Source organism: Phyllosticta citribraziliensis (genome assembly GCF_038025025.1).
Source record: "Phyllosticta citribraziliensis strain CPC 17464 chromosome Unknown J3D65scaffold_13, whole genome shotgun sequence".
Lineage (NCBI taxonomy): Eukaryota > Fungi > Ascomycota > Dothideomycetes > Botryosphaeriales > Phyllostictaceae > Phyllosticta > Phyllosticta citribraziliensis.
In genome coordinates, this window is record NW_027117350.1 from 587,415 (window position 1) to 614,917 (window position 27,503).

The window sequence follows — 27,503 nt, forward strand, 5'->3', positions numbered from 1 at the left end:
GTCCCGCACACAACAAATCCGTCATCCAGCTGTCTGGTCGCTGTGCCCCAACGCCGGGGCTCGTGGGCTTCGAGCTGCTCGAACAAGATGATGCTGGAAGCTCCTTCGGAGACCACGAATCGGTGACATTCCAGCGGGGGCATCCAGGCTGTCCTAAGCGAGCATCATATCCCCACATTGCAAACTAACTTCGGCACGATCCTTCTGCCCCTTGACCGAACAAACCGTCTTCAGCATCTCTTGTTGCTTCTCGAATGCCATCGGCGCGCGACCGCGGTGTCGATTTCTGGTGTGGGCGAAACGGATTCCGACGAACGAGCTCCACGAAACGATGCGAAGAAACTTCCCGAGCGGCCTGATGCCACGACCACTCCTGGGTGGAAGCCGTGACAATAACGGACCAAGGCGCTGAGGCACGGCACATTCGAGCGATGTTGGTGCATGGCACTGCCAGCAGGGACGACAAAGGAGGGTGGACGTTGGGTTTGGGTTGCTGGTTGTGGGCGCAAGCGGTAGGCGCGATGGGCAGGCGCCATGAGTCCGGCTGCGCTGCGCCCACACTGGCATTTGTGGTGGTGGGGATTGGCGGGGCCCCCATTATATATATTCAATAAACGGGCTAAGCTTTCGCCTTCGGGCATTTGGTCAATTTGAAACGATACAGAGAAGATTAGCATGGCCCCTGCACTAAGGATGACACGGTAAGCCTTCCACAACTCCAACATATCCCCAAATCCAACTATTCTACAACAACCAAAAGACAACCACTAACTCTCTATGTAGCTACAGTAAAGAAAGCTACAAGTTTTTTATCTTTTTGGCCGTCCGTTGCTCTCGAAAGGCAGCGGGCAGGCTTTTTGCTGAGCCTGCGGAGCGGTAGGCTGCGGGGAAGCGAAATTCGGGGCCTCTCGCTTACAAAGCCACAGGGCGATGTGATAGAGGACCAAAGTTAGCACCAGAGTAGACTTGAGGATGCCAAAATTGCCAAAGAGTGCTCAGCCTGGGTCTGCAATTTTGTGCATGACCAAAAATGGTGCACATCCTGTGGTTCGACTTGGGTTTATAGTTTACGACTAGTTTACGACTTAGTAACCACAGCCCCAGGCGGCACGCATCGCTTAAAACTGTTGTCGCGTGTTCGAATCTTGTTTGTGGCAAGAGCGGTAGATACCAACCCAGAAATTTACCTATCGTCACCACGCTGCTGCAGTAGACTTATGAAAATTAATCTCAAGACTGTTATTTTACGCTTGCGATATTCGCTTAGTGGGAGGATGGCCAGGAGGGCCTACGAAAGGAAGGAGCCGAACGGAAAACCTGCTGCGCGTCGGCTACCAAAAACTCGGCCGCTCACTCCCTAGGCAGGTCCCGAGCGAAGAATGGAACCGCTTCGGCCCGGCATGTTGCTCCAACCGCACGGGCATCCGCGACCCGACCCCAGACGTCAACATGCCCCACCCCGTCTTCTCCTCCAGTCTTCTTCAACGCGACCCGCATGCTACCATGTCGTTCGCAATGGATTCGAATCAGCCAAACTGGGCAGCTCGGTCTGTTTGGTGTCAGGGCAATGGCGTGCTCTTCTCCGCTCTCAGAGGTCAACCTTGCCAATGATCCATCCACGCTGATGAGCGAGGACTGCGCGCAGAAAGCTTCCTCGAACGTGGTCGGTCTACCGGCTTCTGCCAGCAACTCGGGGCGCGACGGCGGTGCCTTCCTGGATGGCGTTGCCAACGAGACTTGGACGGGTGCTGATCTCGCAGAAACCTCCAACCTAGCAACCACGAATCGTCAACTCCCAACAGCAGTGCAAGGGTCAAAGTTGACGCTCACACGATTCGCAATGCTCCCCGTCTGCTCGGCCTTGGACATATCGTACCGTCTTGAATGCTGGAGTGCTTCGTGGCTTTTATTGGGGATGCAAAAACTCATTTGAAGGACAGGATGCTCATGCCACACAGTCTGCTCGAAGGGTTTGCAGCTATCTCGGTCCAGGGCCTGGCGGCGTCATTCTGACATCTCCTGAAGACGTCAGGCCGGAGAGAAAAAAGAAACCTCGCTTTCAGGCGAGTCTGCCACGGTGACCAGGCCAAGTGAGCACCAGGGAAACTCCTTTGACCGGGAGACAGTCTCACTCGATCCACAAGGTGTCACGGCGGGCACAACGCCTCGGACCCGAACATACTCGACTGTGTCTTCTTGCTTGCTGGAGCCGAAAAATCTACCTGCTCCGCCGTTCCACAATCTGCATGGTATGCTCAAAACCACAGAGCCAAGACAACAGTGACTTGCCCAAATAGCGTGGCAAACGACGTGCTGAACGCGATGCGATGTCGCGAAGCCTTTGGCCTTTTGGCTACTGACCATTCGCACGGAACATCCGTCGGTGGCAGACTACGCTCAGCGCATAACCGGAACCCTCACCCGTTTTTCTGGTCGTGGAAACTCCATGCCCTTTGGAATACCAGCGGACAATCCAAATGCAAAAGAGCGGCTTAAAAGGCACCCCCATCTGCTCGAAGCGGTTAGATTCAGGGTTGAAGACTTGGCCGCGCCAGTGCTCTGGAACAGAATCATCCACGGTTGCTTCTCAAGACCTCATTCTAGGTTGTGGTCGAGAGAAAGTCGAGCTTTGGCGCTAATCCTTCGAGAATAGCGCAAGCGAAGCCGGCGCAGGCACCAGTCACGGCGTGCGCGAGGTGCGAGGTCCGAGGTGCGAGGTGCGAGAGTTCGCACGAATACTTGCTGGAGATGGTTGTAGAGCTTGCTCAGGCGCTCATGATATGGAGAAGCCAAAATATTGCAGGTACGTGTTGTTTTGTCAGACGTGGGACTAATGACTCTGCTTCTCCCCTGCGACGCTCGAATGCTTCCTGGCAGTCGTCCGTATCTTGGAGTCCACGTTTCTTCCAGTACTGCTCCCAACTTTGCCACCAGGATTCTGTCTCTCAACCACTAAACCCGTGAAATCGTCGGCGCCATTCTCCTCCAGCACTCCACTCTGCTCACTCTGCCCCACTCCTTCCTCTGCCCTCTGTCCTCCGCCTTCCGCCCTCCGCCCTGCAACCTCCACCTTCTACCACCACACTTTCCACAGTGGCCGCCGCCCAGGTCATTCACAGCCCAGATCATACGCAGACTTCATCAGGTCTGCACTCAATTACTAGCTCGCACCCTCAAGCCTACCCGTGTCACCGTCGTCAGATCTTCGCCCGCGGTCCACTTCAACTGCAACATCAGCCCTTGGCTCGAAAATTTGAGCCCCGCTATCGACCACGGCTTTTCAGGTGAGCCAGCTGTGTATACCACTCTCAACCCGTCGCTCGCCGCCCTCCGTATGTACTGACCCATCGAATTTCAGCAGTGTGTTCTGCTCCTGATGCAGCGATACTCCCGCTTCACTTCACATTGAACATCAGGACCTTGGTTTGCGCCTGCAGCTTGAAACTTCAGCAGATCAATCAGCCTCACACGTCCCAAAGTTCACTCTTTGTGGGTGAGGTGGCTGTATTTACCATTGAGCCTCATAGGTATGCACAACGCGATGGTCGCCAACGACGGGTCTTCTAACCTGATCGGGTAGGTTTGGACGGTGATTCGCCAATCAGAACCGAAGACCATTCGACCGCACGGGCCAGCCCTGGTATTCCATACTCCCTCAAACTGCCATCTTACTCCTCGCTCCGTCCCTCAATCGCTCGTCCGAACATCCAACAATCCACTAAGGCTTCCGATCACACCAGCCGCCAAGACCAGGAGCCAACATGGCTGAATCTGACGCTTCTGCACCTGCTGCTGCGCAGACCAAAAAGCGTAGTGTATGTTCGGCCTGTCGCCTGCACCTCGTGTAAACTTAATGCTGATTGTATGTCAGGGCGATGTCCTCGTCAAAAAATCTAAACGCGTCAAGAAAGAGAGCGGCCAGAAAGAGAGTGACGAGAAAGAGCGTGTCAAGACAGAGAGAAAAGAGGTATGCGAGCGGAGAGCTCCTTCAAATAACGTTTCAACTGACTTGACGCAACAGGCCGGCACCTCCAAAACCACACCATCTAAAGGAAAACATCACGATTCTGTGGTGAGTTTCGATGTCAAAGCTTTCTTTGAAGAGCACAATGAAGATTGGCAGCGAAAGCATGAAGATGTGAGTGGGGATACTGCTTTTCATCGCCTGCTCGACATTATGTGGATGTGTACCCGAAACACAAATATTGCTAACCTGCTCTATGCAGTGGGATGGTCAAAAACGCTTAAACATACTGCTTGAAGCGGCCCGTCAGCACCATGCTGTACAAGTTCGGGAACAGATCCAGCGCGACATGAAGGTGATTGAGAAAGCCAGCGATGCTTCTCGTCGCCTCGAGACAAATATCCAAGCCTTGAACATCCAACACGAGACGATTGCACTCAGCGCAAAGGTTTACGACGCCATGTCGATCGAATTCGCTTGGCAGCTCCCGGATATCGCTCAATCGGAGGAAATGCTGAAATCTGTCTGGTGTTGCACCAACCACTACGAGATTGAAGAGGAGCTTCCCGCCGTCGTAGAGAAGTTTTGGTCCCTTCTCAAGGAAAGCTCGACCTTGAAAATCATGGCAAAGATGAGAGCGGAAGCAGAAAAACGACAGTTGAAGCTGGAGCAACAGCAGCAGGAGCTCATTGACCGCACCCACTACTCAAACACAGACTACGAGCTTTACCGTGCCATCTGCAAGGTGGAGGACGGCTTTCCCAACAAGGAAGCGAGCTTTCGCAAGCTGATAGATCCCGATCCGGAGGATGAGTGTTCGGAGGAGGATTATGAGGTGGCCAATGTCTTGACAATCATCCGACGCATCTGGCTTGGTCAGGATTCACAATTTGGCGTCCAACATCTCCTCCACGCGGTCAAGAACATGTTCGAGGACCGCAACAGGATGGTGGAAGCAATGGGTTCCGACTTGCCTTTCCGCCTTGGACAGCCGGTGGAGCCTCCGCCAAAAGTGAAGGAGGAGGACAAATCTTGTGACGAAGTGCGCAGCACACATCAACGAGACAAGATGGCGATGAGTTCAGACAGCAGGCGAACGGCCACAGGTGTATGCCAGGGTTGATCACAGAACTATGCCCCCTAAAAGATGAAGGAGACACATTCAAAGGTGCACAAGGAAGCAAGACTGGGCTGTCACTGCACAATGCCCCAAAAATGGTAAATGGGGTGTGAAAGAAAGGTGCACAACAAGCAGGACTGAGCTGTCGTCGGACAGTACCCCAAAACCGGTGAAATAGACAGGGCCGGAAGTTGCACAAAAGGCAGGGCAGGGTTGAGAGGGAAGCAGGACTGGGTGTCTTCTTGGGAGATGAATTATCTGCTTCGTTCCACATAAAAAATGGAGCTTGGATTTGGAATGGTAGCTTAGTGATTCATAATTACCACCGCAGTCCACGGACTCGACTTGACTTGACAGTGTTTTCCCCTTCGTGATGAGTGATCACTTGACAACATATTAGAGTCAAAGGCGAGCAGGAGCATCGGAATGTGGTTGGTGGAGATCTCCTGCAGAGCCGCGTGCATCCAGCGCAGTGTAGTTCCACCCTTCAACCATCTGAGCTCCATCGGAATAAGCCAGGAAGACTGCCTCATCCGAACGCAGACTACCATGCCGGCGTCTTCCACTTCAGAGGTCAAAGTCCGACTCAAAGTCCAGCCTTTCTCACCTGTCACTTCCACAAAAGAATGACCGGTAGGCCGAGCGACCTTGTGGCGCCTCGACGCACAGCCTCCACCAGCAGTGACAGGCAAGTCAGCGAGGTCAGGGACAGCGACAAAGGCCTCATGCGGCAGACGCTTCCACCGCGAACCGACGGTCTCATTCTCTGGAACATGGTCGCCTTGCGCTGCTGCAGGCCAGACCGCAGGAAGCAACTCCAACTCCACAGAAGCCTCGGCCGCGTGGACAAAGCACGCCACGAAATATGCGCGTCAGGCGCTGAGGGTGCGAGCGAGGCGCTCGTCGACGTCGGCGGGGGGTTTCGATGATGCTGTGGAAGTCGATGCCGTTGCGCATCGTGCCGTGTATGTCGCGCGTGAGCTGGAGTCCGGCCTTGCGCTACACGCGCATCCAGATCTGGGTCTCTCTCTGCTCGGCCGTGAGGCGGGCGATGTCGACGCGCTCGCGGGTTTCTTTTCCTCCTACCTCGGTGTTGGTCTTTTGCTTGCACCTGTAGCCAAAAGAGTGCTTCGGGTACTTGTGCAGGAGTGCGTTCATGTCTTCGGGGTTGATGTCGTGCCGGACAAAACAGACGAGAGCTCGAAGATTCAGCATCTTCTTTGACGAAGTGCCGGGCTCAGCTGTGGACACCAAAGCCTTAGTAAGCTCATGGAAACTTTGGGCGTGCTCACTCTTTCCGCACCCCTTGTTGGCAGTGCAGTGTCCTCGCGCATGAGGTCGTCGAGATATCCCGCCGGGCCGGCAAGGGTGATCTTGCGTCCGGTCAAGATTGGGGCGCGGAAGTACTCGTCGTCGTCATTGAGGGCAGCCTCACGACTGTTGCGCCTGCGTGCGCTGCTCAGAGGAGTGGCCGCATTCCTTTACTTCTGTCAGCACTCCTCTTTCGTGTCCATACTGTTCTAGAGTGGGAGATGCTTACCGGCTTGTGCGTCTCTTTGGAGTGGAAGGCATGGCGGTGTTGGGAGTGAGATGGTGGGAGATTCGTGATCCTTTCTTGACCTGACAAAGCGAGAAGACTTTCCAGGACCAGAGTACCATTGTGACTGTTCATATCACTTCACTTGGTGCGATGCGAATAACGGACACAGGCACACGCGGCAAAGCAGCATCGGAGAAAGAAAAGTGCCAGGTATATATATACTCGACTCGGCAAGGAGACAGCGGATCCTCTAGCGCCAACGTCCAAACACCAACGACCCAAGCAAGTAAAGTGGAAAAAAAGAGCCCAACGGTGTTAAAAGACTACTAAGAAAATGCCATCAAGCAATATCCCATTCGATCGAAAAGCGTCATGTACACGCGCGCACGCCGAGCATTGAGCCGCGTCGCCCGTTCAGAGCAAAGCGCGGAGCATTCGAGGCAAGGCGATGCGGTAGCAGAAGAAGAAGAAAGAGAACAAGGCCAAAGGGAACTGCAATGGCCGTGTGTGCATGCCATGACCGGCGCGCTGGGCCTCAGACCAGAAGAGTACTAAAGAAACTGGGACGGAAAAAAGAGACTAGGACGAGACGCCATCTACAAGCAACGATCTCGACGCGACCTCATCTGTCGAAGTAGGGGCGAAAGGGGAATTGAGCCATGGACGCTCCTGCATCGACGCCGGAACCAAGCCGATGGGGCGGACGAACACGCAACTGCCTTGCGAGCCCCACATTGTACACTTGGCCACGTGGGCTGTGTATCCACATGGCGCACAAACGTCTTCGATGATGATCCCGACCCCAGATCATCGGTTCAACTTTTCCTGGTGATTTTCTTTGGCCTGGGTGCGCGCCGTTAGACACATGCCAGCCTGGCGTTCGGTCGGGCATAGAGTAACTGTATTGGGAAAACGAGCGGACTGCAACTGGCGGGCCGCGCCTTAGGCTCGAGTTAGTGATTAAGGTTATTGGGTGGTTGGGATGAACGCTGACTAGTGCGGGAAAAGTTGTACATACCAGAAAATGCAAGCTATTACTTCTGGCTTTGCGTGTAGACGACAACACCGATGATGATGGCAATGATGATGATGAGCAAGACTGTAAGCCGAGTCAGCATGCAACAACAAGGAGTCTTGGCGACAATGCTTACTGCAGATTCCCAAGCAGTACCACTTTTTGCGATTGCGCGAGCGGGCGCTGGTAATGGCCTGGCCAATCTCGTCGTTTGCCTTTTCGACATTTTCGCGCACCTCCTCGCCCTTTTGCTCAATGTTCTCAATCAAGGGCTCCTGCTGGACAACAATCTGCTCGAGGTCCTGGAAGAGCTGCGCCAGCTCGATCATCTGCTGCTCAATCTTTTGAATCTCAAGATGACGGCCCTCGACGGCCCGGAGCGCCGACTGAGCCTGGCCACGACGATCGCTCTGCATCAACTGTGTCGCGAAACCACATTAGCGCACGTGGACCTCGGCGAGGATGGCACAACGGCCGTTGGAAAAACGGGCGGGAAGACGTACCGCTTGCTGGAAGATCTGCGTGTTCGGATCTTCAACCGCATTGCGGACCTCGTCCTCGGTAGCGTCGGGTCTAACAATTCGGTACTGGCGAGCCTGGCTCTCCTGCAAGTCCTTGCGGAACCTGCTCTCGACCTCCTGAAACTTGTTGATGGTGGCTTTGAGGCGGCGGTCCACGCGGCCGACCTGCGGCTTGTTGCGCGGATTGCCGCTCTCGGGCAGACCCTTGATTTTGCGCATGCGATCCACCAGTCCGCGATTGCCCGTCATGACATCGTTATTGAGCGAGTCGATTTGGTTCTTGTAGACGAGGGGTTCGTTGACGGCCGACTTGTGCAGGCGCTGCAGCTGCTCGAGCTGCGAGTCGATTGAGTCGAGCGCGCGGTCGATTTGCTGACATTCGTTCAGAATGGCGTTTGGGTCCGGGGCTTGCTGCCCGTTCATGGCTTGCATCTCGTAGTCGGGCTCTGTGAAGGCTACGCTCTTAGTCGACGGTTCCGACAAGTGGAGAGGAATCGGGGCACTGTACGGTTGCTGTAGCCATTCTGGGCGCCGTAGCCAGCACCAGCGTTGTTCTCGCCGTAGGGGTTGGACTGGCCGTAGCCGCCGCCCTGGTTGTATCCGCCGTACTGAGACATGTCGTTAGAATTGGCGAGGAGATGGGGGGATGGGAGGGAATAAATGTCGGCGTCGGTGGTTGGGAGAGCTCACACTCATGTTGGATAGAAGAAGCCGGCGGGCGGTTGTGAGGCAGGTATGGTATTAGGACGGTTTTGTGCGGCTAGGTCGAGGCCAGGTTTGAAGGCAGCAGCGGTAACAGACAAAGAGGAAAGGAGCGTGGGGTGATGATGCGCCGGACGAAAGAGGGTAGTGCGGCTGAGAAGGGCTGCTAAAGAGCGACTGGACGGGTGTGGTAGGATGGTTCACTGTTGGTTGGTTCAGGTTGGCTTAGTTGACTGCAGTGGAGAGGGACCCGGACGGCGAAACTCGACTGGCGACATGGAAGGCGCTGCCTGCCTCAGGCTGTTGTGTAGGAAGCCCCTGGCTCCGGCTCCATCCAGACGTCGCCCCCGGTCGGCGGTGCCCGTGCCACACGAGGCCAAGGATGCCCCTAATTTTGGCTCCCCGTCGTTCCGCAACACCAACCACCCACGTCCAATCCTAACCGCCCCCAACCGCTATTCTACTCTACCTACGCCGACTTGCCCCATCGCGTCCGCTCATCGCCGCCCTCCCACGTCTTCTCCACGTATCCTAGCCGCCGCTTCACTTCCGCCACCTTGTCCTTGTCGCCCGTGTTTTTTCCAATGTTGTCGCTGATCTTGACCGCCGGCCTGCCCTCCGCCGACGCGATCTTGATGACAATGTTCAGCGGCACCGACTTTTGTCCCGTCGACACGCGCTCATAATCGTCTGCGCCAACCTGTCAGCCTACTCTCCACAACCTCAAACGCGGCACTCACTGGTCAGAAAAGTCCCGACGCCAAATGTCGGCTGCAAGCCCTCTGCTTCGGCCAGCTTCTTGTACTCCAAGCACAACTCAATGTTTAGCGAGTCGGAAAACACAATGACCTTCTTCTCCTTGATGCCCTGGCTGTCGTAAAACTCTCGCATCGTCTTTATGAAGCCCCTCGGATCGCCCGAGTCCTGGCGCACTCCGGTAAAGACGCGTGCATAGGATGGCAGATCCTTCGTATCCCTCTGCTCATCCGCAGCAGGGGCCGCAATCGGTGGTTTGGTGTCGCAGACTTCTGTCGCGTCTGATGAGGCACTCGTGGTTGCTGCACCCCGCTCGGCAGCAGTGTAGGCGGGTATGCGCTTGCCAAAGGCACGCAGGAACGCTGGCGTACCAAACGTGTCGGTCAGGGCGATGCCGAGCACGCCCTCGCCAAAGGTACCAACCCAATACCGCAAGGCCGTCTCGTTGGCCTGCTCGTAGTCGTTTGTGATGGCCGCGATGCCCATGAACCATTCATGCGCAACGGTTCCCACCGGAGGGATGCCATACTTCATGGCAAAATGGACGTTGCTCGTGCCCGACAGCTTGCCCTCGTACCCCTTGTCCTGCCCCTCGTTGGCAGCCTGTAGCAAGCCCTGGAGCACAGTATCCTGCGTGTGGTAGTCCCGCCGCCTCCTGCTTCCAAACTCGGAAAAGATGCACCCATTCTTGAGAAGTTGGACGCCCTTGTGGCGCGCCTTTTCTAGTTGCCCGTCATAGTTCCAGTCCTTGTCGCAGAACTTGAAGTATGCCTCACTGATGAGAGCCAGCAGCGGAATCTCATACAAGATCGTCTCCACCCACAATCCTTCCGTGTGAAGTCCCAGATCGCCCACGTCACCGTCTGCGCCGGTGTCGTCATCCGCCTGGAACGAAAGCTGGATCTGCCGGTCGGGATGGAACCGAAACTTGGACAGGTAGTCGATGTACGGCTTGGTGAGGTAGGTGCACGTCGTCTCGAGGTAGCGCAGCTCGTCGGCGGAGAGTGTTAAATTGGCAAGCTTGTCAATCTGCGCCTGCAGCCAGCGGTAAGCTTCGCGGGTGAAGCGCATATGAGGAGTTCGATTTGTGAAGCTGTATGTGACGTGGACTTGGGAAAAGTACTTGAGGACGCAACATTGCATCGTCAATTTGTAGAGGTCGCTACTCGGAAGTCAAGGTTTGTTCACTCGGATTCATTGCTCCGGTACTTACGTATCGAGGAGGGACATGATGCCTTCGGGCAGTGTATCGGCGTCGGAACCCATGGTGATGGCGGGTTGTGAGGTGGTGAGGACGAGGCTGGAGGCGGAGGAGTAGAAGTTATAGAATGAGGGCTGCCGCGTAATGGTGGAGGGGTATCTCAACAGTCCAATGTGAAATCTGGTATCCACATCCCACCTCAGGCCCAGCGGGATTCGGAGATAAGATCTGTTATCTGTCCCGTCTTGGCGGCATGTCGCCATGCAGGTCCATTCGAGGCTCAATTCCACGGATGGCGTGCTCGACTCAAACTCGACTTCATATAAAAACCATTCATCCATCATTCAACATTGCTATTCTTCTTGTGCATCGTACCAATGCGCCATCCCCCAACATCTCTACTGCGGCACCTTCCTGAAATCAATGTACTTTGGCTCGCCAAACGTCTCCCTGACTTCCGGCACAGCCAACACCCGCTCGAACCAGCTCACAACATTGGGGCACTCAGTCCTCTGCTTCTCGTCGATGACGTGTGCAAACGGCCAAAGCAGCGAGCTCGCCAAGCTGATATCCGCCAGACTGAACTTGTCCGTCGCGACCCACTGCCTGCCCTTGAGGTGCCTCTCGAGCCCGACGAGTCCCTTCACAATCGTCGCAACGCCGTCGTTCTCCACCTTTTCGTCGTACGGACGAATGCCGAAGCGCCAGGCAATGAGGGGGATGAAGGGCATGAAGATGTCGCCCTCGCCGTAGCAGATCCACTGCCTCACGCGCGCGCGCTCCAGCGCGCTCTCGCCGAGCAGCTGCGACGCCTTGGGGCCCGACTCGGCGACGTACTGCGCAATGGCGTCCGAGTCTGCAATGGGGTTGCCGTCGGCGTCTTCAAACGCGGGCACCTTGCCGGCGGGCCATTTGGCCAGGAATTCGGGCGTCTTGTTGGTCTCGTTTATCTTGAAGTCGGCGGGAACTTCAATGTCGAGGCCATTGAGCTTGGCAACAGCAAGAATCTGCGTCTATGAGATTGCATGCCTTTCCAAGCATCTGGAACGACTTACCTTGCTAACTTTGGGAGAGGGGGCGTAGCTGTAAAGCTTGCCGAAAGGAGCCACGCTGCCCATTTTGCTCGTAATCGTAAAAGAGATGGATCTAAAGTGTCAAAGAGGGTTGGTGTGAAGAGAGACAGATCTGTTACTGCACTGATGCGTTTGACAGCTCCTTTATAGCCACCTTCTGACATGTTCGACGTTTTTCGACTCTTAAATCCGGAAGCTTAGTAGCCGACGGGGCGTTCAAGCGGTCAGTCGTCTTCCCGCCCGCCGAGTGGAGTTTGGCCTAACGCTTTGACGAGCACTGTACTCCCGTACATCAAGCAGCATCTCCCCTTGGCCACACATGAGACAGAGTGTCCACACATCCACCTGCTGTGCCACGACTCATGCCTGGGCGCTGACTATATCAACCGCAAAATATCTCCGCGTCTGCAAAAGCCGGACACGCCGCTCCTTGTCCGCTGAGAAATCGCCTGCGTACGACTTCAAAGGGATCCAAAACATTGAAGCGCTCTCCAGTTTTTCCCCTGTGAAACCCCTCTCCGCAGCGGCGGGAAGATCGTTTGAGAATTCCCGAGCGCTGTGTGGTGGCCCCACTGGTTTCGGCTGACAAACCACAAGTGCCTGACAAACCACACAGACTGTCTCTCCACATTTTCTGAACCTGCGCTCCTTGTTGGACTGGACGTACATGATCGGATCGTCTCGTCGACTGGCGCTTGTGGAAAGCTTTCCACCATCTGGTGGCAAGAGGGATTGATACGCTGTGCGCGCAGGCCAGCAGGTGCCTGCTTTGGGTGGAATACTTTCTCTTTTTTGTGGCCATTGGCCATGGTTCTTGATGCCACATTCACCAGGTATCCTCCTTCTCTAAACCAGACTGCCAGCGCACACGGAGCATCAGGGAGGTCGCTGCAGTAGCCGAGGCGCATGCATTTCGCTTCTCATCCACGTCTCGGTCATCAATCTTCAATGAGGGCGACCGGTCAGACCCCTTTCAATCAATCTCTGGAGGGCTAGGTATTTGTGGTTCTCTTTTGAGGCTCAACTTTGCCATGGCATCGAAGAGAGTGCACGTTGCAATCGCGGCGAAGAGCCTGCGACGATGTAAAGAGACCTGACGCAGGCAGAGAAGACAACACCGGGACGCGGGATTCTGCACACGCATCATCTTCCACACCACCAAGAAGCGTCGCAGTTTCGCGAAGCCATCAAGGAGAGCGGCAGTATCAGCAATTCTGACGTGCAACTGCTTGTCAGACTCGTCGGGTGTCTGTCCAATTGTCACGTCCACAGCCGTGATGCAGGTCGGCATTGTCCATGTCGACGAACGTGATATCTTTTGACGCTTTCCGAGGATGCGAGAATGCGAACTCATCAGCTGGGCCTTCACCAGTATTTCCGCTCTGGCGCTCTTCTTGCTGGCATCCGGATCGACCATGTCCTCGCTGTGGGCCGGGGCTGAGGTGGTTTTGGTCGTGGAGCCTTGATCTGGTAGACCCAGTCGCGCGATGTGCCTGTCGCGGACTCCAAGCCTGTGCGCTGTGAAAGCGTTGCAAAGGAAGGAACTGACAGAAGGTACCTGCAGGAGGTATGGAAGATCCTTTGTTGTGTGCCCTGATCATCTCGTAAGGTAGGTATCTGAAAAGTAGAAACGTGCCTAGAAAGCGCGACAAAAGACGCGTCCAAAGAACCCATACGTCACTCCGCCCGCGGCGCATTGGCTTACCTACCGCATCCTCCATCACCTGCAGCACGGCATAGCGAGTAGATACGTGGGCGGACTTCCGCCTCACCCGCACACATCAACGCAGCCTCTACAATGTCATTGTTGATCTCCAATGTCGATCTTAAACCCAAAGGTGCGTCCCTCTGCGCATTGATCCAGTTGCAAGTGGTCGCTGCAGGCGCATTCGGTCCCTGCGATCGTATTGTCGTATCGCAAAATTATTCCCCGTTCACTGAGTGCCCTCATGCACTTTCACTGCCCTGCCATGTCGATCGCAGTGCAGCTCAACACCAAAAAATATTGAAAGCACAGACTGCAGTGTGAGAGACGATCAATTCATCACGCATGCGGCTTGGAAAGACGGAAACGAGAAAACGTTCGCGGCCAAGTCTCAGCTGGTTGTCTCAGTTGCGGGCCGGACGTCAAAGAACGGAAAAGAGGAGGAAAAAGAGGTTCAGGAACCGGGGTATCGCAAGTGTGGGAGCATTACTTTCGCTGCTGGCAACGGTGGGTCCAGAGGCGCTGTTGCGCAGTCTCATCAGCTCTATTTATTTTGTTCAAAATCTAAAAAATGCTGGAGGTGGTCAGTACCCCTCTGCTTCAGGCAAGTTGTATCCGTCGGGGATCTCGAGCTCCGTGCTGTAGTACGTGGGCAGAGTCGAGTTCTTCCAGGTGGCGATGATGGACGGGTGGACTTGACGGCCGGCGTACGTGGCGGCGACGTTGGGGGCGATGAAGGAGCGGTTCTTGCCCGCAATGTCGTTGAAGTATCCGGGGTACGAGTAGTTGAAGTAGTGCTGGTCGAGCGCCGTTGCTCCGGACCATTCGCGGAGCGTGTCGCCCGTCTTTTCGGCCACAAAGGAAAAGACGTTGGCGCCCACGTCAAAGCGACCCAGCGTGTCAAGGCCCCAGTTGGCCTCCACCGAGGCAATCTCGGAGTAGTGGTCGTAAAAGTTGGAGTCGGTCGTGCCAACGAGCTCTTCTGGAACGGCGTCGCCGAGGAGGATTGCGAGGACGCGGTTCTGGATCGTGTACGTCTCGTTCTCGTCAAAGGTCACGAGGACGAGCGTATTCTTCATGAACTTGGTGTTGTTCAACAGAGGTTCGAGAAAAGTACGGGTCCAGGTGCCAGCAACAGTGACGGAGGAGTCGTGACCATCGGACGCTGTGCGTGTCAGCGGACGAAAGAAACCCTTCTCCAAGACGACGTACTCATGTTGGGTGTTATGAACATCCACTGAGGAAGAGTGTCGGCCTCAAGATCCTCCCAAAACAAGGTTGTGTTTTTAATCTTTGCCAGTCTCTCCTCGTGAAGATTGACGTTTTCAAAGCTCACTGCACACGTAGTCAACACCTCAACTTCTCAGCCGGTCGCGAATTCTTACCAGCGGGGTTGTGTTTGCGAACATAATCATTGGCACCGTTTACCTGGTTCAGGTACTCCAATCCGGTGTATCCCGTGTAGGGCTACTCATGTAAGCACAGAACCAGCAGCCGATTTGATTGGCTCACCATGTCTTCCTGGTACTCGCCCCAGCTGATTCCCTTGGCCTCTAGAAGATCGAGAACAGTCGAAACATTCGAGGGAAAGTTGGAAAGATCATCGTGGCTGGAAAACCTGTCAGTATTTCGGATTTCTTCGGCGGTACTTTTGACTAACTTCATGCCTTGGTAGTCGCCAGAGATGGAAGCGAGGTAGTTTGGCTGACTTGGGTGGGTGACGGCATGATAGCTGTCAAGAGTGATGCCCTTGGCCGCGAGCCATGCGAGGTTTGCTGAGTCCATGTGAGGTTTGTGTTTGAATACAGATTAGAGGCAGCTTACGATCTCCAAAGGCCTTGTCGTAGTCGGTATTTTCAAGCCAGATAATGGCGATGCGATCAAAAGCCTTGCCAGATACCCAGGTGGTGTTGCGAGCGTGGAGGCGATGGGACGTAGGGATATGAGGGAGCGCTCCAACGCCAACAAGGGCGTTCAAGGCCAAAAGACAAGCGACTGAAAAGGACGGCATGCTGCGTCAAATGAGTGAAGTTGGTGAAGGAGAAAGCGATGCCTTTGCGATTGGAGGTCGAGGCAAAGGCATGATCCCTTGGGTCAGCAGGCGATGCATTTTGTATGCACGTGTAAGGGTGCCGGGTTCCCGTGGTGGTAGAGAGGCACGACGTCTAGAAGGTCCAAACAGGCAGGTGTTGTTGAGGGAGAAGGCCCCATGTGTTTGCTTGGCTCCCTTTGATTGGCTCCTCTCTAATCTCATGGCCGCTTCTGGGGCGACGGGGCCCGCAATCTGCGGCCACGACGCAGCCGAGATGCACAGCACGTCGTCAGCTTCAGCTTGCCACTCTTCCCTCACGACAAACAAATCCCCCTCGTCTTAATTGGCCCTTTTCACCCCGCTGCAACCATGTCTCTCATCCTCCGTCCATCCACGCCGTCGGGCCGCATCGCTCGGTACCGTCCTGCCCCATCACCGCCGACTCGTGCTGCTCTCCACCCTCGCGACACGCTTTGCTCGACCCATGTCCCACAGAAATGTCTCTCCAAAGCGTCGAACCCGCCGGATATCATCAACTTTCCCAGGAGCCCGAAGTCGCCGAGCAAACGTCTTCCCTACTCGAGCAAGATGATCGAGCTATCGCCGACGAGCCAGCCCCACCGCCAAGTGGTGGGTTTGCCCGAATATGGCTGGTCTTGTTGGAATTCTTCATCATGTTCCTTGTTTTGGCCATAGCCATGTCGGCCGTCTTTTTGCGGCAGCATCATTCCCACGTAGCTGCCGCCGGGAATGCTGGTGACCAGGCCGAAGCCACCTCGCCTGGGCCAAAGTACCTACTCGACCCTGATTGGGACTTTCAAGCTCCTGCACAAACAAGAGAATATCACTGGACAATCACTGATGCAACTCTCAATCCTGACGGCGTTTTTCGGCCTCTCATCCTGATCAACAATGAATTCCCCGGGCCTCTGGTCGAGTGCAACCAGGGCGATACCTTGGTGATCAACGTCAAGAACCGAGCGAGCAACGCAACCTCCTTCCACTGGCACGGGCTTTTTATGAATGGAAGCAACTGGATGGACGGCACTGTTGGAGTCACGCAGTGTCCAGTAGCGCCCAATGCCAACATGACCTACCGCTTTGAAGTAAGCGGGCAGTCGGGCACATATTGGTACCATGCGCACATGGGAATGCAGACCGCAGATGGCCTCTACGGTCCTTTGATTGTCCACTCGCCGAATGAGCGTAGCCTGCAAAAACTGGACTATGCTTCTGACCAAATTTTGATGGTACAAGACTACTACTACGACTTGTCGAGCGCCCTTCTCCCAAAATACCTTGGTCCTGGTAGGGAGAATGTAGAACCGGTGCCAGATGGTGGGCTCATCAATGGAAAGAGTATTCGCGATTGCAGCACCGTTCAAGACCGAAGTTGCAACAACTCCACTGCAGAACTCGCCACGTTAGATTTTGAAAAGGACAAGAACCACCGTATTCGTGTGATACACGTGGGTGCCTTTGCAGAATTCCACGTGCAGCTCGACGAGCACCAATTTGCGGTGACCGAAGTTGATGGCACTGATGTGCTGCCCATGTTCTATCACAGACTGAACATACATCCAGGTCAGCGTTACAGTATTGTGGTCAGCGCAAACGCAACCAGTGGGGACGCTTTTTGGCTGCGTGGGAAAATGGTCACCGCCTGTTTCAAGGAAGAAAACCCAGCCCTTGTCGACGAAGTCAGAGCTGTGGTCCGTTACGTAACTCGTGGCGGGGAGCAGCTACAGGAGACTCCATCAAGCAAAGACTGGGCCGACGCCCTCGACGTTACATGTCTTGACATGAACACTACTGAGCTTCGCCCTGTCACCCATGTTGCCGTCCCCGAATTGGCCGACAGTATAATCTACTTGCGCGCCAATTTCGAAATCGGCGCCTGGCGCCTCAGCCGTGGACTCTTCAACAGTTCCTCTTTCCGAGGAAATCTCAAATCCCCCACGCTGCACCGCATGATTGACGGCATCGTATCCCAAAACGCCTCTTTCAGCTTCCCCGACCAATCCCCGCAACCGCAATACGGCATCAACTCAGTCGCCTTTGACCCTGCCACGGAATTCGTCTACCAAACAACGGGCATCCGCACCATTGACATACTTGTCAGCAATTTCGACGACGGCAATCATCCTTTGCATCTCCACGGCCACAAGTTCTTCGTTCTCGCGTCCGGCCATGGATATCCGCCGGCGGACCTGCAGTCTTCGCTCAACCTAACCAACCCCTTGCGCAGGGACACGACATCCGTTGAAGGTTTCGGTTGGATCATGCTGCGAGTCGTTCTGGACAACCCCGGATTTCATGCCTTTCACTGCCATCTTTCTTTCCATCAAGAGGCGGGCATGATGATGCTGTTTGCAGCACGGACAGATGAAATGGCAGGCTGGAGAGTGCCAGACGAGCAGCGCGCATTGTGCGATTTGGATGGTGTGGAGAGAGGGGACAGACCAAAGGATGAGATTTGGTTTGGAAACTTTGGGGACTCCCATAAAGGGAAGAGCTAACGCGAACGACAAGCTTTGGCAGAAATCATCCGCATGCCCAACCCTCCAGCGTTCGACGCTTGTTGTTCAGATTCGTGGCGCACACGAAGTGCTTTCATGGATGGGGATTGGAAACCCCTAACCACTCTGGTCTAGAGCAGTTGGAACACTTCTAGTCAAGCTTCTGTCAAAGACCACGCATGTTCTTAAGTCGCTCTCCTGCTTCCCATTGTTGTGTCCATCACAACTGTAACGGCCAACCTGAGCTGGTCGACTCATTTTGAGGCATCTGCGCGGGCTCGTCAAGAATATATCTCGCTCGTATAAGGCCTTGAGATAGGAATACGATTACGAGGTCCCTGGATCTCTCACCAGGTGACGATGACGACTACGACGAGTGTGTGGAAATAAAGAGGCTGAGGTGGCGGAAGCAACTTGGATATCAAAAGCCATTATGACCGGTACGGGAACGGACTGTCGAGTGTCTCTCACGTATCGACCAACAGGAAAGCTTAATGCAGCGCGGCACCAGGTTGTGGCTAAGATCATAGCGGTCGATCGCTTTCGTTGTTGTTCTCTCGAACGGTTGAAAGGCTTCCATCCTTTCCGAGCTTGATTCTCACATCCGTCCGCGCATCGCTGTTTAATGCCCATCTGTTCCAAATCCGAAATTTTTGGTCCGACCAAGACGCCAAGATATAAGAATACCAAAATGTGAGTCGAGCTGGCCATAGATACCGAAAGCTACAGTGGTTGACTAGGGTTGATTCGATAGCAATTTAAGGTTTCATCGTCCGTTGCCTCTTTCTTTTCTGTTTCATGCTTATGAGCATTTCCGCTTCGTGCTCCGGTTTCGAGGCCGATGATTAACCTTGGGTCTTCTGACATACCTGGTCCGGGGATTTCATGACGATCCTCAGGCGAAAAATCTCACGCTTCTTCTGGAAAACAAAGGCAAAGTCACTGGTTCCTGCAGAGGATTTGACCTAGCAAGGTTTCGGGTCGCGGAAAATTAGCCACATCCGGCTTCCCGTCCTCCCTCCACCAGCCGCCGCCCGTTTTGAACCATTTCCAGCGCAGGTCTCTACAGGGGAACCGAAGCTTCCGACTACTTAAAATCTTCCTATAACGCGGCGATAAGAGATTGACTCAACCTTTGCGCTTGTTTAAATAACGTCTACTCATTCTACGAGACGCGACCCCCCCACTAAGCCCTTGTTATCAGCCTTAAAAGTGCGGAGAGTAGTCGGAAAACCGTTCCGCCTAATTCTCTGCATGGTAGTCCTCATTAATTAGGTTGTTACGCTTTCCAGCCAAACGCCTATACCGATTCCCACGTATGAGAAATCCCAAGCCAGCCAGACTGGGTTATTGTGGCCGCTTAGGGTCGCAAAAGTGCTACCAATCACTCGAAGAGCAAAATCTCGAGGTCGGCCAGCAGCTTCTACGCTTTACCTTCGCAGGAAAGGTTAATTCTAGTTGCAAAGTCTGAATATACAACACGAACAAGTCGATGAGCTAATAGGAAGCGTTCATGCGTTCTATGAGCAAATTGCCATGTGTAAAGATCCCCAAGCGCCAGACAAAGGGTCCTCAAGAGTGAATTTAGTGTTAAGATTTGTGTTCGTGATCATCAGAAACCCAAGCGTTGGCAGTTCTTAACCAAGCCCTAGGCCCCCAATGTCGCAAGACAAAAGCTCTTTGGAGTGCATCTGTGATTCATCCAGTATTGTGCCAAGATGCGTCTCCAAACCCGTTGGCTCGGAAATTCTTTCCTACTGCACCTACTCTTTGCTCTTCTCTTGCACCCCGCGTTAGTCTACGGCCAGGGCACGACTGCAACATGGGTGAGTTCCAAACCTCGATCAGTTAAGAGGCTCCGTGCTGATTCGGACCGCATAGGGACTGGGAATGGACTTGCGTCTGTTCGTGGCCAAAGACGACACAGTCACTACTTGCCCACCAAGCGTGCGAGAGGCAGAAAGAAATGGAGGAGTCTTTCCCATCTGGCAAAACGACGGCAAGATTATCACCACGAGGCCAGCCCTCCCGGTGCCAGCCAGAAAGACTTCGCTCTCATTCCGACTGGTGAACGGTTGGATTGGTGCACAGGGACCGTTTGATTCCAATTCGCAGACTTTGGTGCAGGCCTCCGAGCCCGCGTCGACAGGTGGTGGTTGTTGGTTCTCGGGCGCCGGAGGTGAGATTGAGGCCCGTGATTGTGGTGCAGATAGACTGTCGCAATTCTACGTAAGCTTTTTCCCATGCATTCGGAAGATTCGACTTCTGACACATTGCAGCTTGAGACTGAGATTTATGGCGGTGGCGGAATGCACATTATGTATAATGCCGACATCTCTCAAGTCAAAAACGACGGCCAAAAGGCGCGATTGGTGGCCAATACAGGAGTCGTAAAAGCTAACATTTGCGTTTACGAAACAAAAAGTAAGTCAAAGGGACCAAAACGAGGAACTAGGAGCTCATATGAGGCTAGGTGGTAACCCTGTGGTTGCACCGGCTCAAAACTACCACTTCCCAACGAGCGCAATCACTACACTCATTGGTCAAAACGTTCCTCCCGCTTCGCAACCAACCAGGGAAGAAGAACTACCGGGATGCAAAACCGGGTCGGGCATGGACTGTCTGATTGCGCGAGCCATCAACGGCTACCCAAAGGAATGTTCGGGAAACCCGTTTACGATGAGATGCGTCCTATTCCTGGCCCCAGCATTCTGCTTCGACGTGCCCGGACGTCGCTTGAAGCAACCTGCAGTTGCCGAAGCCCAGGTCGAATTCTGCCTCAGAAATGTTGCTGGCGGACCCTGCCTCGCCAATGCTGGTGGAGCTGCCTGCGCTTGCGGCAAGTTTCCAGGAATCGCCCAGTGGGTTTCTGGGGGTGGCAGTGTCTCCAAGCGCAGTTTGGATCAGCCCGAGTATGGGGCGTTGGTCAAGAGGGCGAACAACGATCCTCTTTTTGGAGATCAGCCGAACAATCTTCCACTTCTTGATCAGTTCTATGTCGGTGAGTTCTTCGATACGCCATGGCCCAAGGCATCGAGTCTTTGTCGCAACTCGTGAAAGCTACGAATCCATCTGCCCTCATTGTTCGATAGTTACCAAAGCATGCAGCTGACTTCTGCCCAGGGATAATGAAAAATTTGATCAACTCTGCAATCGAAATTTGGAACCTTCTGAGGGAAGGGTTGGTGTATTCGGCTCGTATGAATTGCTACGGCATGACCGTCCGACTAGGGGGGAATCCAGAAGAGCTCAACAAAATACGTGAAGGCTGTGCGGACGTGTTTCAACCCAAAGAGGTCAGTAGTCCAGCTCCAAGTCGTCTCACTGACAAGAGCTAACTGGAAGCAGCCAGTGAAAACGCTTCCCTTGTATGGCGAGATCGAAGAGGCCGGCAGCATCTTTGCCGACGTGGTTTCCATCCTTTTCGCTGTCGCAGACCTTGCCAAAGCCGTTCAGGCGTCCAAATACATTGGCAAAATGGGTGAAATCATATCAAAGTTCGTCCCACGATCCTATGGCAAGGGAAAAATCCTCGAAGCGAAATCACCTTCCGGGGAGACGATTCAAATCTTCAACGACTACGGCAACAGGCAACCAGTGACGTTCTTCACTGATGGTGCCGTGACGGACGTCAAAGAGACCACTGAACAGTTTGGTGAGACGGACCCGCTGCGCACTTTTTGCTAAAATGCTAACCTCGAGGAGGCTTCCGCAACTGCCACAACTGCAAGGGCCTGGTTAGGCGACAAGGCGGCGGCCTGTCCAAACTTCTCTGCTGTGTTTCCAGACCAAGACGCCAAGCTGTGCTGGAAAGTTCTGAAGCAATTACAGAGGCAGAAGCCTACTCGGTTCAAAGAGCGGGCGAGGCCATGACGAGGATTGAGGAAGCCATTCCGGTCGCGCAGCGCTCCATCGCCAAAACCGTTCCAATCGCGAAAGACGGCGATGGCTTGAGGCTGTTGGGCGAGGGCTCAAAGCAGTATCGAAGCTACTACATCGACGGGAAACCCCCACCCCCAACACTTGACTCAGCCAACCAGGTCTTCTACCAGAAGATCAACGAGTTTTACACCGAGATTTCTCGCAACCCAAACGTCTACCCAGCTTGGAAAAGAGAACTCTTTAATGCCATGGAGCGCACGTGGGGAACTGTGGAAGAAGATGCCCAGGCCATTCGGGTCTGGGCCGCATATGAGAACATGACGCCTGAGCTCGAAGCGGCCCTTAGAAAGGTCAACCCGGTCAAGAGCTGGACTATAAGCACGCAGCACTGTTCTGAAGAGTTGCTCAAGACTTTGAAAGCTGGTGCTGCCGGGCCAAGCAAAGGCCCCCCTGGCATATACACAGCGCGAGGTAAACGGTCCAAAACATGCTAGTCTGGCAACCCAATGCTTACTTCTGCAGACATCACCACCTACATCGCCGCTCCCATGGAGGCAGAGGATCCCATCGGTCTGTCGACGAGTCTTGGGATGTTTCCTGGTAAGTCCTACAAGACCCATGGCCGCCGGTTGGCGCTGCTAAATCCTGCTAGTTTTCCAAACTTCAACGGCTCCCTACCGCTTTTGCATCCTTTCCGAGACTGGACGATACATCCCGCCTTTTGACGGTGGTTACTATCACGAGGTCTTATTTCACGAGTCACTCGCTGGCAAATTCAAGCTCTTAGGGTTTGAGGAAGTCAATGGCGGCGAGGCTGCAAAGGCTGCTGGGGGCCCGCCGCCGTTCGGTATCTTCTAGTAAGTTGTGGAATGGGCTTGTGGGGGTTTTCAGTACTGACGTGCAACAGTTTTCAGGAGGTAGAGGCGCCGGCGTTTACGCCTCGACAGGTCCAACCGCCAGTCATCAACTTCCCAGGCCAGTCGCGACGGAGATGACGGCGTTTACTTCTTTGCATGATTTGAGCATGTAGAATATGAAGCTTCCAAAGTGCTTTCGTGGCTGGTCTTGCGTTGGACATCCTGATGACGAACACTTAAAACGTGAAATTGTCGTATACTCCATACTGACCACCTCGACCAGCAGACGTGTAGGACCAACAATTCCTCGTGTGTCCATTTGTCCGCCTAGCCGTTCAACCAGCTGCCTGGGAATCCATCTCAGCGCGTCGCAGTCCATCACCACTGACCTCGTTGGACCCACCTTGCATGACGCACTGCCTGTTTCCTTCAGCCAGTCATCGGTCCATCTCCACAAATCAGATATTCTGCAACAGTCCTTTGGAAGGGCAGCGCGAAATGTATCGCCGCGGAGCGAAGCCGAACGCATGGGCAAGTGGTCGAGTCGAGTCAGACAACATTGTCCGAATCGGGACAGCTGTGCGAGTTTGCGCACTGACTTCGTCCCATGTCCACCGCAAAGAGTCGCGTTGGAGGGAAGAAGAACGAGAAGCGGGGGAAGAAGCGCACAGAAGAGATCAGAACTGGGGCATAGAGTATCTCATGCATCAAAGTGGAAACATCTATTTCTAAGTTTTTTTGCGGGTTGTGTCTTGTTCTATTGATGATGAGGTTTTCCTCCTCTACGCTCACGCTCATGCCAAACTTGCTACGTGCTGATTCAAAACCAATTACTATGAGGGGGGCGGGGTTTTGGGCCGTCCGGCAAAGACGTCTGCGACAAGCGTTTTCTTGTTGACTGAGACACAGGTTAGCCAGCGCCCACGAGGTCCACGAGGCGGAGACTGGAACTTACTCTTGCCCATGGCATTCCGCGGAATGTTCTCAACAACCTTCATCTCGGTGGGCATCTTGTAGTTGACGAGGCGCCCCCGAAGGGCCTTGCGCATGTCGAGCGGACTCCAGGGCCGTCCGTCACGCCCAGCCGTTTTGCCTTCTTCGGTGAGGACGACCACGGCGGCGACGCGCTGGCCCCATTGCTCCGAGGGCAGCGCGACGACGGCGCACTCGGCTACCTGCGGCAGTGAGAGCATTTCGCGCTCCACCTCGAGCGCCGAAACCTTTTCTCCGCCAGTCTTTATAATGTCGGCGCTCTTGCGCCCCTGGATGAAGTACATTTTGCCCCTGCACCAGTCGGCCTGACTGGCGCGCGTGCTCTTGCCTGCGCTCTCCACCGCTCGCCGCACAGCCACGTCGCCCGTCTTGAACCAGCGTCCTTTGCCATCTGAGCCCTCGACAAACTCTTTGGCTGTTGCATCTGGGTTGCGCCAGTATTCTTGGAAGATGGTGGGTCCACGCAGCTGAATCTCGCCCTGGCGCTCCTTGCCATCCGCCGTCAGCTCTTCGCCATCGTGAATTATTTCATTAGTCTCGGTGTCGACGAGTCGCGCTTCAACAAAGGGAAGTGGCCATCCCACGCTGCCGTCGACTCGGTCAGCAAAGTCGAGACCGCAGGATAATGCCATGCCAACTTCGGTCATGCCATAGCGCTCCAGCAGGACGTTCCCCGAGGAAAGATCTGACCATGCCGCCTTGGTCGGTGTTGGTAGCGCCGCGGAGCCAGAGATGTTGAGGCGTAGGTGTGCAGGTTGCGTTGCTGTGCGCGTGGCGGCTTGCAATTCGGGAGAGAGGGACTTGTGCGTGTGGAGAAGACGGTTATAGATGGTAGGGACGGCGGTAAGGAAAGTGATTTTCTCTTTGTGCGAGGTTTGATTCGGTAGAAATGGTGCGCCGAGACGCTCCCAGACGTGATTCGCATTAAAGGGGAACATGAATTCGATGCTCGAGCCAGAAAACATGGGCGCGAGGATGGCGTTGACCGTGCCATGAATATGATGGAGAGGGAGGGCGTGTAGGAGGCGGTCTCGGGGGCTGTATTCCCAGGCTTTACAGAGGGATAGCGATTGTGCCGTCAATGTCGACACTGGAATCAATACTCCTTTCTGAAATGGCGTTAGATGCGTCTTTCCCATCCTGGCCAACACATACGGGTCTATTTGTCGTTCCAGAGGTGTACAACATCATGCCGCCCTTGGGGTCTGCCACTTCAAGCTCTACACGGTCGTAGGTCTGCGAACCTTGGAAGCGCTTCTCCACCTCGACTGAAATTGGAGTATGCTCCAAGCCATCCTGCAAAACATATTGTGCAGTAGCCTGGAACTTGACCGACGAAAGCAGCATGAGAGCACCGCTCTGGTTGACAATGTATTGCAGTTCGTGCACAGGAAAGGCGGGAGACATGGGCACAGCAATGGCACCATTGGCGAGAATTGACAAGAGCGTTACTGCGACGAGTCAGCACAGTACAACGACAGCTGATCCGATTCCATGGAAAGCGCACCCACATAGTCATAGCCATTCTCGACAAGGAACGCTATTCTTTCACCACCCAAACTCTTGCCATTGGCCTGCTGCTGTAACCGCTCCTTTTGTTGGGCGACATCGTGAACCAATTGGCCATAGGTAAAGGATCGTCCGGAGAGCGAGTGTACGACGGCGGTACTTGAGGGATCGTGGGTGGCCAGGGCCTGGAAGACGGGAAGTTTGGGCAGAGTCGACACCATTCTGAGTGCTGTGAGCGAATTGACTGGGCGCAAGCGAGACTGAGTGGTGAGGATGCGAGTGGAAGAATGCGCAAGTGTCCGAGCAACGCGCCCAAACATGGCGACGGGACGGGGGTGAAACGCGATTAAGAGGCGGAAGGGATAGTCGAAGATTACGTGCAGACCATCGGCGCCATGGCTGCTTCACCGATGGTAGTGGGTCTGTTGGGGCCGCGCTGCAGATATCGGATTCAAAAGTAGAGGCCGAGGAGCACAGCGTTCCGTTGTCGCATTCCAGAGAAGATGGAAAAGGGTTGCTTGGAGCAAAATTGTTGGGCGGACAAGAAAGTGCAGGCCGCCGGTGTGCGTCATTGCCATTGATTGGATCTTCTCCGAGCTCCGCTGGAGTGCCCTGCCCTGCGCATCAAACCACCATCACCCTCCGCCGATCCATCGCTCTCGTCCCCATGTTCCACCGCGCTCTGCGTTTGCGTTTGCGCTCGACCGCCCTGAGGCACCTGTCAACCATGTCCCAGCCGTTAATGACCCCGATGGAGGATACGCTGCGTGCAAAGGCAACCACCACGTCGCCGCTCAGCTTCCTTGTCAAGCCAGCTAACGGCTCCCACCACAGATCACCGAGGCGTTGCAACCGGCCAAGCTTGATGTCTTCAACGACTCGCACCTCCATGCGCACCACAAGGCCATGCAGGGTAGCACTTCCAAGGAGGTACCGTACGAAAGATTCCGTTTTCTCCTTCCAAGCTAACAACTGTCACACAGACACATTTTCGGTAAGAAACCTTGCCGCATCGACCCGGCCCATCTCATCAATACCAGAGTCAACATCGTCGCCGAAGCGTTCAAAGGAAAGATGCAGCCGGCGCGGCACCGGATGGTGTATGGGCTGATGAAGGAAGAGATGGCTAGGGAAGGTGGCATTCACGCCCTCCAGCTGAGCACGCGGACACCAGAGGAAGAGGAAAGGGCATCGGCGCGCGATCAAAAGTGATGCCGCCTTTGGAACTGGGAAAAGAGTCGACGCGAAAGGAGAAACAATGGACAGCAGTCCTCCCGCAACTTCAGCCATGTGGAGAGTCCCTTGGCCGAGTCCCCCTCCGCCGCGGTAGGGGTCAAGGAGATGGGCAAACACGCCGGGCATCGAACATTTGAACCTTATGGCTGTCGAAGAGTCCGAACGTCGGAACCCTCCGAGACGGTTCAGGGACTCCAGACATTGGCTCGAGTCCAGTTCCTGTGTACTCCGCGACGTGGCAGAACCAGTGACAAATCAGTGTGTGATCCGAAATACTTGTCCCTTGCGGATACGTACAGGAGCTAAGGAAAGAAATATTATCGAGAAAGGGACCACACGCATCTTCAATACTACCGTTCAAGATCATCCACCAGGCTTTTGAACATGCCGCCCGCCGTCCGCCCGTCCGCCCGTTCACCCGTTCGCCATGCGCTGCGCCGGATCGCTTCAGGCCTGGTATGTTTGGATATTGGTTTTCACCCCGCATCCGCCCCTGTACTCTAGCGCCCACGACTCTCCTATTCTCAATGTACACAAACGCAAGGGGCTTGTAAAAGTCACACGACGCTTCTTTCCGCATGCGCCTGCATGGATCCTGGTAGGGAACGTAGGGCTGGCTGGCTGGGCTTCCCCGCAATCCAAGACTGTGGCGTTCACCAACAGGTGCACTCATCCTGTGGGCCGAGTATGAAATGCTACACAATCTGCTTGGGCGGGCAGCAACATGACACCCGCTCCCGCTCTCCTTTCTGCGCAAGTATGGCCGCTACTCGACGGCTCGCTTGGCCAAACTCCCATGTTTGTTTCGTGACTCCCGGATCCTAGGGAGCAGCCAAGCAGAGGAAATAAGTCTCGGTCAACAGTCAGAATCTGACCGC

General features: G+C 54.7%; 11 protein-coding genes across 11 annotated transcripts; 4 read left to right on the forward strand and 7 right to left on the reverse strand.

Annotated features, from left to right (window-relative positions):
• Positions 1-3,373: 3,373 nt before the first annotated feature.
• On the forward strand, positions 3,374-5,399 carry J3D65DRAFT_136178 (uncharacterized protein). Its single transcript, XM_066793939.1, has 5 exons — positions 3,374-3,527; positions 3,581-3,815; positions 3,872-3,967; positions 4,022-4,138; positions 4,227-5,399. The coding sequence occupies exons 2-5, from the start codon at positions 3,762-3,764 to the stop codon at positions 5,085-5,087; spliced, it is 1,128 nt and encodes a 375-aa protein (XP_066650826.1). The 5' UTR covers positions 3,374-3,527; positions 3,581-3,761; the 3' UTR covers positions 5,088-5,399.
• A 340-nt stretch (positions 5,400-5,739) lies between these two features.
• J3D65DRAFT_687289 (uncharacterized protein) lies at positions 5,740-6,656 on the reverse strand (the record flags this gene model as incomplete). Its single annotated transcript, XM_066803842.1, has 3 exons — positions 5,740-6,325; positions 6,388-6,563; positions 6,625-6,656. The coding sequence occupies 3 exons, from the start codon at positions 6,654-6,656 to the stop codon at positions 6,084-6,086; spliced, it is 450 nt and encodes a 149-aa protein (XP_066650827.1). The 3' UTR covers positions 5,740-6,083.
• A 556-nt stretch (positions 6,657-7,212) lies between these two features.
• On the reverse strand, positions 7,213-8,777 carry J3D65DRAFT_687299 (t-SNARE; the record flags this gene model as incomplete). The annotated part of the gene is made up of 4 exons (XM_066803843.1): positions 7,213-7,723; positions 7,776-8,058; positions 8,143-8,606; positions 8,669-8,777. The coding sequence occupies 4 exons, from the start codon at positions 8,775-8,777 to the stop codon at positions 7,659-7,661; spliced, it is 921 nt and encodes a 306-aa protein (XP_066650828.1). The 3' UTR covers positions 7,213-7,658.
• Positions 8,778-9,331: 554 nt separating this feature from the next.
• On the reverse strand, positions 9,332-10,884 carry J3D65DRAFT_671692 (nicotinate phosphoribosyltransferase-like protein; the record flags this gene model as incomplete). The annotated part of the gene is made up of 3 exons (XM_066803412.1): positions 9,332-9,552; positions 9,603-10,780; positions 10,832-10,884. The coding sequence occupies 3 exons, from the start codon at positions 10,882-10,884 to the stop codon at positions 9,332-9,334; spliced, it is 1,452 nt and encodes a 483-aa protein (XP_066650829.1).
• A 333-nt stretch (positions 10,885-11,217) lies between these two features.
• On the reverse strand, positions 11,218-12,204 carry J3D65DRAFT_687309 (glutathione S-transferase; the record flags this gene model as incomplete). Its single annotated transcript, XM_066803844.1, has 2 exons — positions 11,875-12,204; positions 11,218-11,826 (listed from the first exon to the last, which is right to left on the reverse strand). Exons 1-2 carry the CDS (start codon positions 11,935-11,937, stop codon positions 11,218-11,220), a joined length of 672 nt encoding a protein of 223 aa, XP_066650830.1. The 5' UTR covers positions 11,938-12,204.
• A 661-nt stretch (positions 12,205-12,865) lies between these two features.
• J3D65DRAFT_662265 (uncharacterized protein) lies at positions 12,866-13,674 on the reverse strand (the record flags this gene model as incomplete). The annotated part of the gene is made up of 3 exons (XM_066802622.1): positions 12,866-13,410; positions 13,451-13,509; positions 13,598-13,674. The coding sequence occupies 3 exons, from the start codon at positions 13,672-13,674 to the stop codon at positions 12,866-12,868; spliced, it is 681 nt and encodes a 226-aa protein (XP_066650831.1).
• A 507-nt stretch (positions 13,675-14,181) lies between these two features.
• J3D65DRAFT_560819 (phosphoesterase-like protein) lies at positions 14,182-15,608 on the reverse strand (the record flags this gene model as incomplete). Its single annotated transcript, XM_066797485.1, has 6 exons — positions 14,182-14,762; positions 14,810-14,932; positions 14,983-15,064; positions 15,110-15,206; positions 15,258-15,372; positions 15,422-15,608. 6 exons carry the CDS (start codon positions 15,606-15,608, stop codon positions 14,182-14,184), a joined length of 1,185 nt encoding a protein of 394 aa, XP_066650832.1.
• A 518-nt stretch (positions 15,609-16,126) lies between these two features.
• J3D65DRAFT_648216 (multicopper oxidase) lies at positions 16,127-18,148 on the forward strand (the record flags this gene model as incomplete). Its single annotated transcript, XM_066802375.1, has 2 exons — positions 16,127-16,259; positions 16,401-18,148. The coding sequence occupies 2 exons, from the start codon at positions 16,127-16,129 to the stop codon at positions 18,146-18,148; spliced, it is 1,881 nt and encodes a 626-aa protein (XP_066650833.1).
• A 1,715-nt stretch (positions 18,149-19,863) lies between these two features.
• Positions 19,864-20,265, forward strand: J3D65DRAFT_639481 (uncharacterized protein; the record flags this gene model as incomplete). The annotated part of the gene is made up of 1 exon (XM_066801712.1): positions 19,864-20,265. The coding sequence occupies one exon, from the start codon at positions 19,867-19,869 to the stop codon at positions 20,248-20,250; it is 384 nt and encodes a 127-aa protein (XP_066650834.1). The 3' UTR covers positions 20,251-20,265.
• Positions 20,266-23,720: 3,455 nt separating this feature from the next.
• Positions 23,721-25,610, reverse strand: J3D65DRAFT_560425 (uncharacterized protein; the record flags this gene model as incomplete). Its single annotated transcript, XM_066797466.1, has 3 exons — positions 23,721-24,989; positions 25,036-25,331; positions 25,388-25,610. The coding sequence occupies 3 exons, from the start codon at positions 25,608-25,610 to the stop codon at positions 23,721-23,723; spliced, it is 1,788 nt and encodes a 595-aa protein (XP_066650835.1).
• A 506-nt stretch (positions 25,611-26,116) lies between these two features.
• J3D65DRAFT_671697 (bola-like protein-domain-containing protein) lies at positions 26,117-26,601 on the forward strand (the record flags this gene model as incomplete). The annotated part of the gene is made up of 4 exons (XM_066803413.1): positions 26,117-26,194; positions 26,224-26,319; positions 26,373-26,383; positions 26,430-26,601. The coding sequence occupies 4 exons, from the start codon at positions 26,117-26,119 to the stop codon at positions 26,599-26,601; spliced, it is 357 nt and encodes a 118-aa protein (XP_066650836.1).
• Between the last annotated feature and the right edge of the window lie 902 nt (positions 26,602-27,503).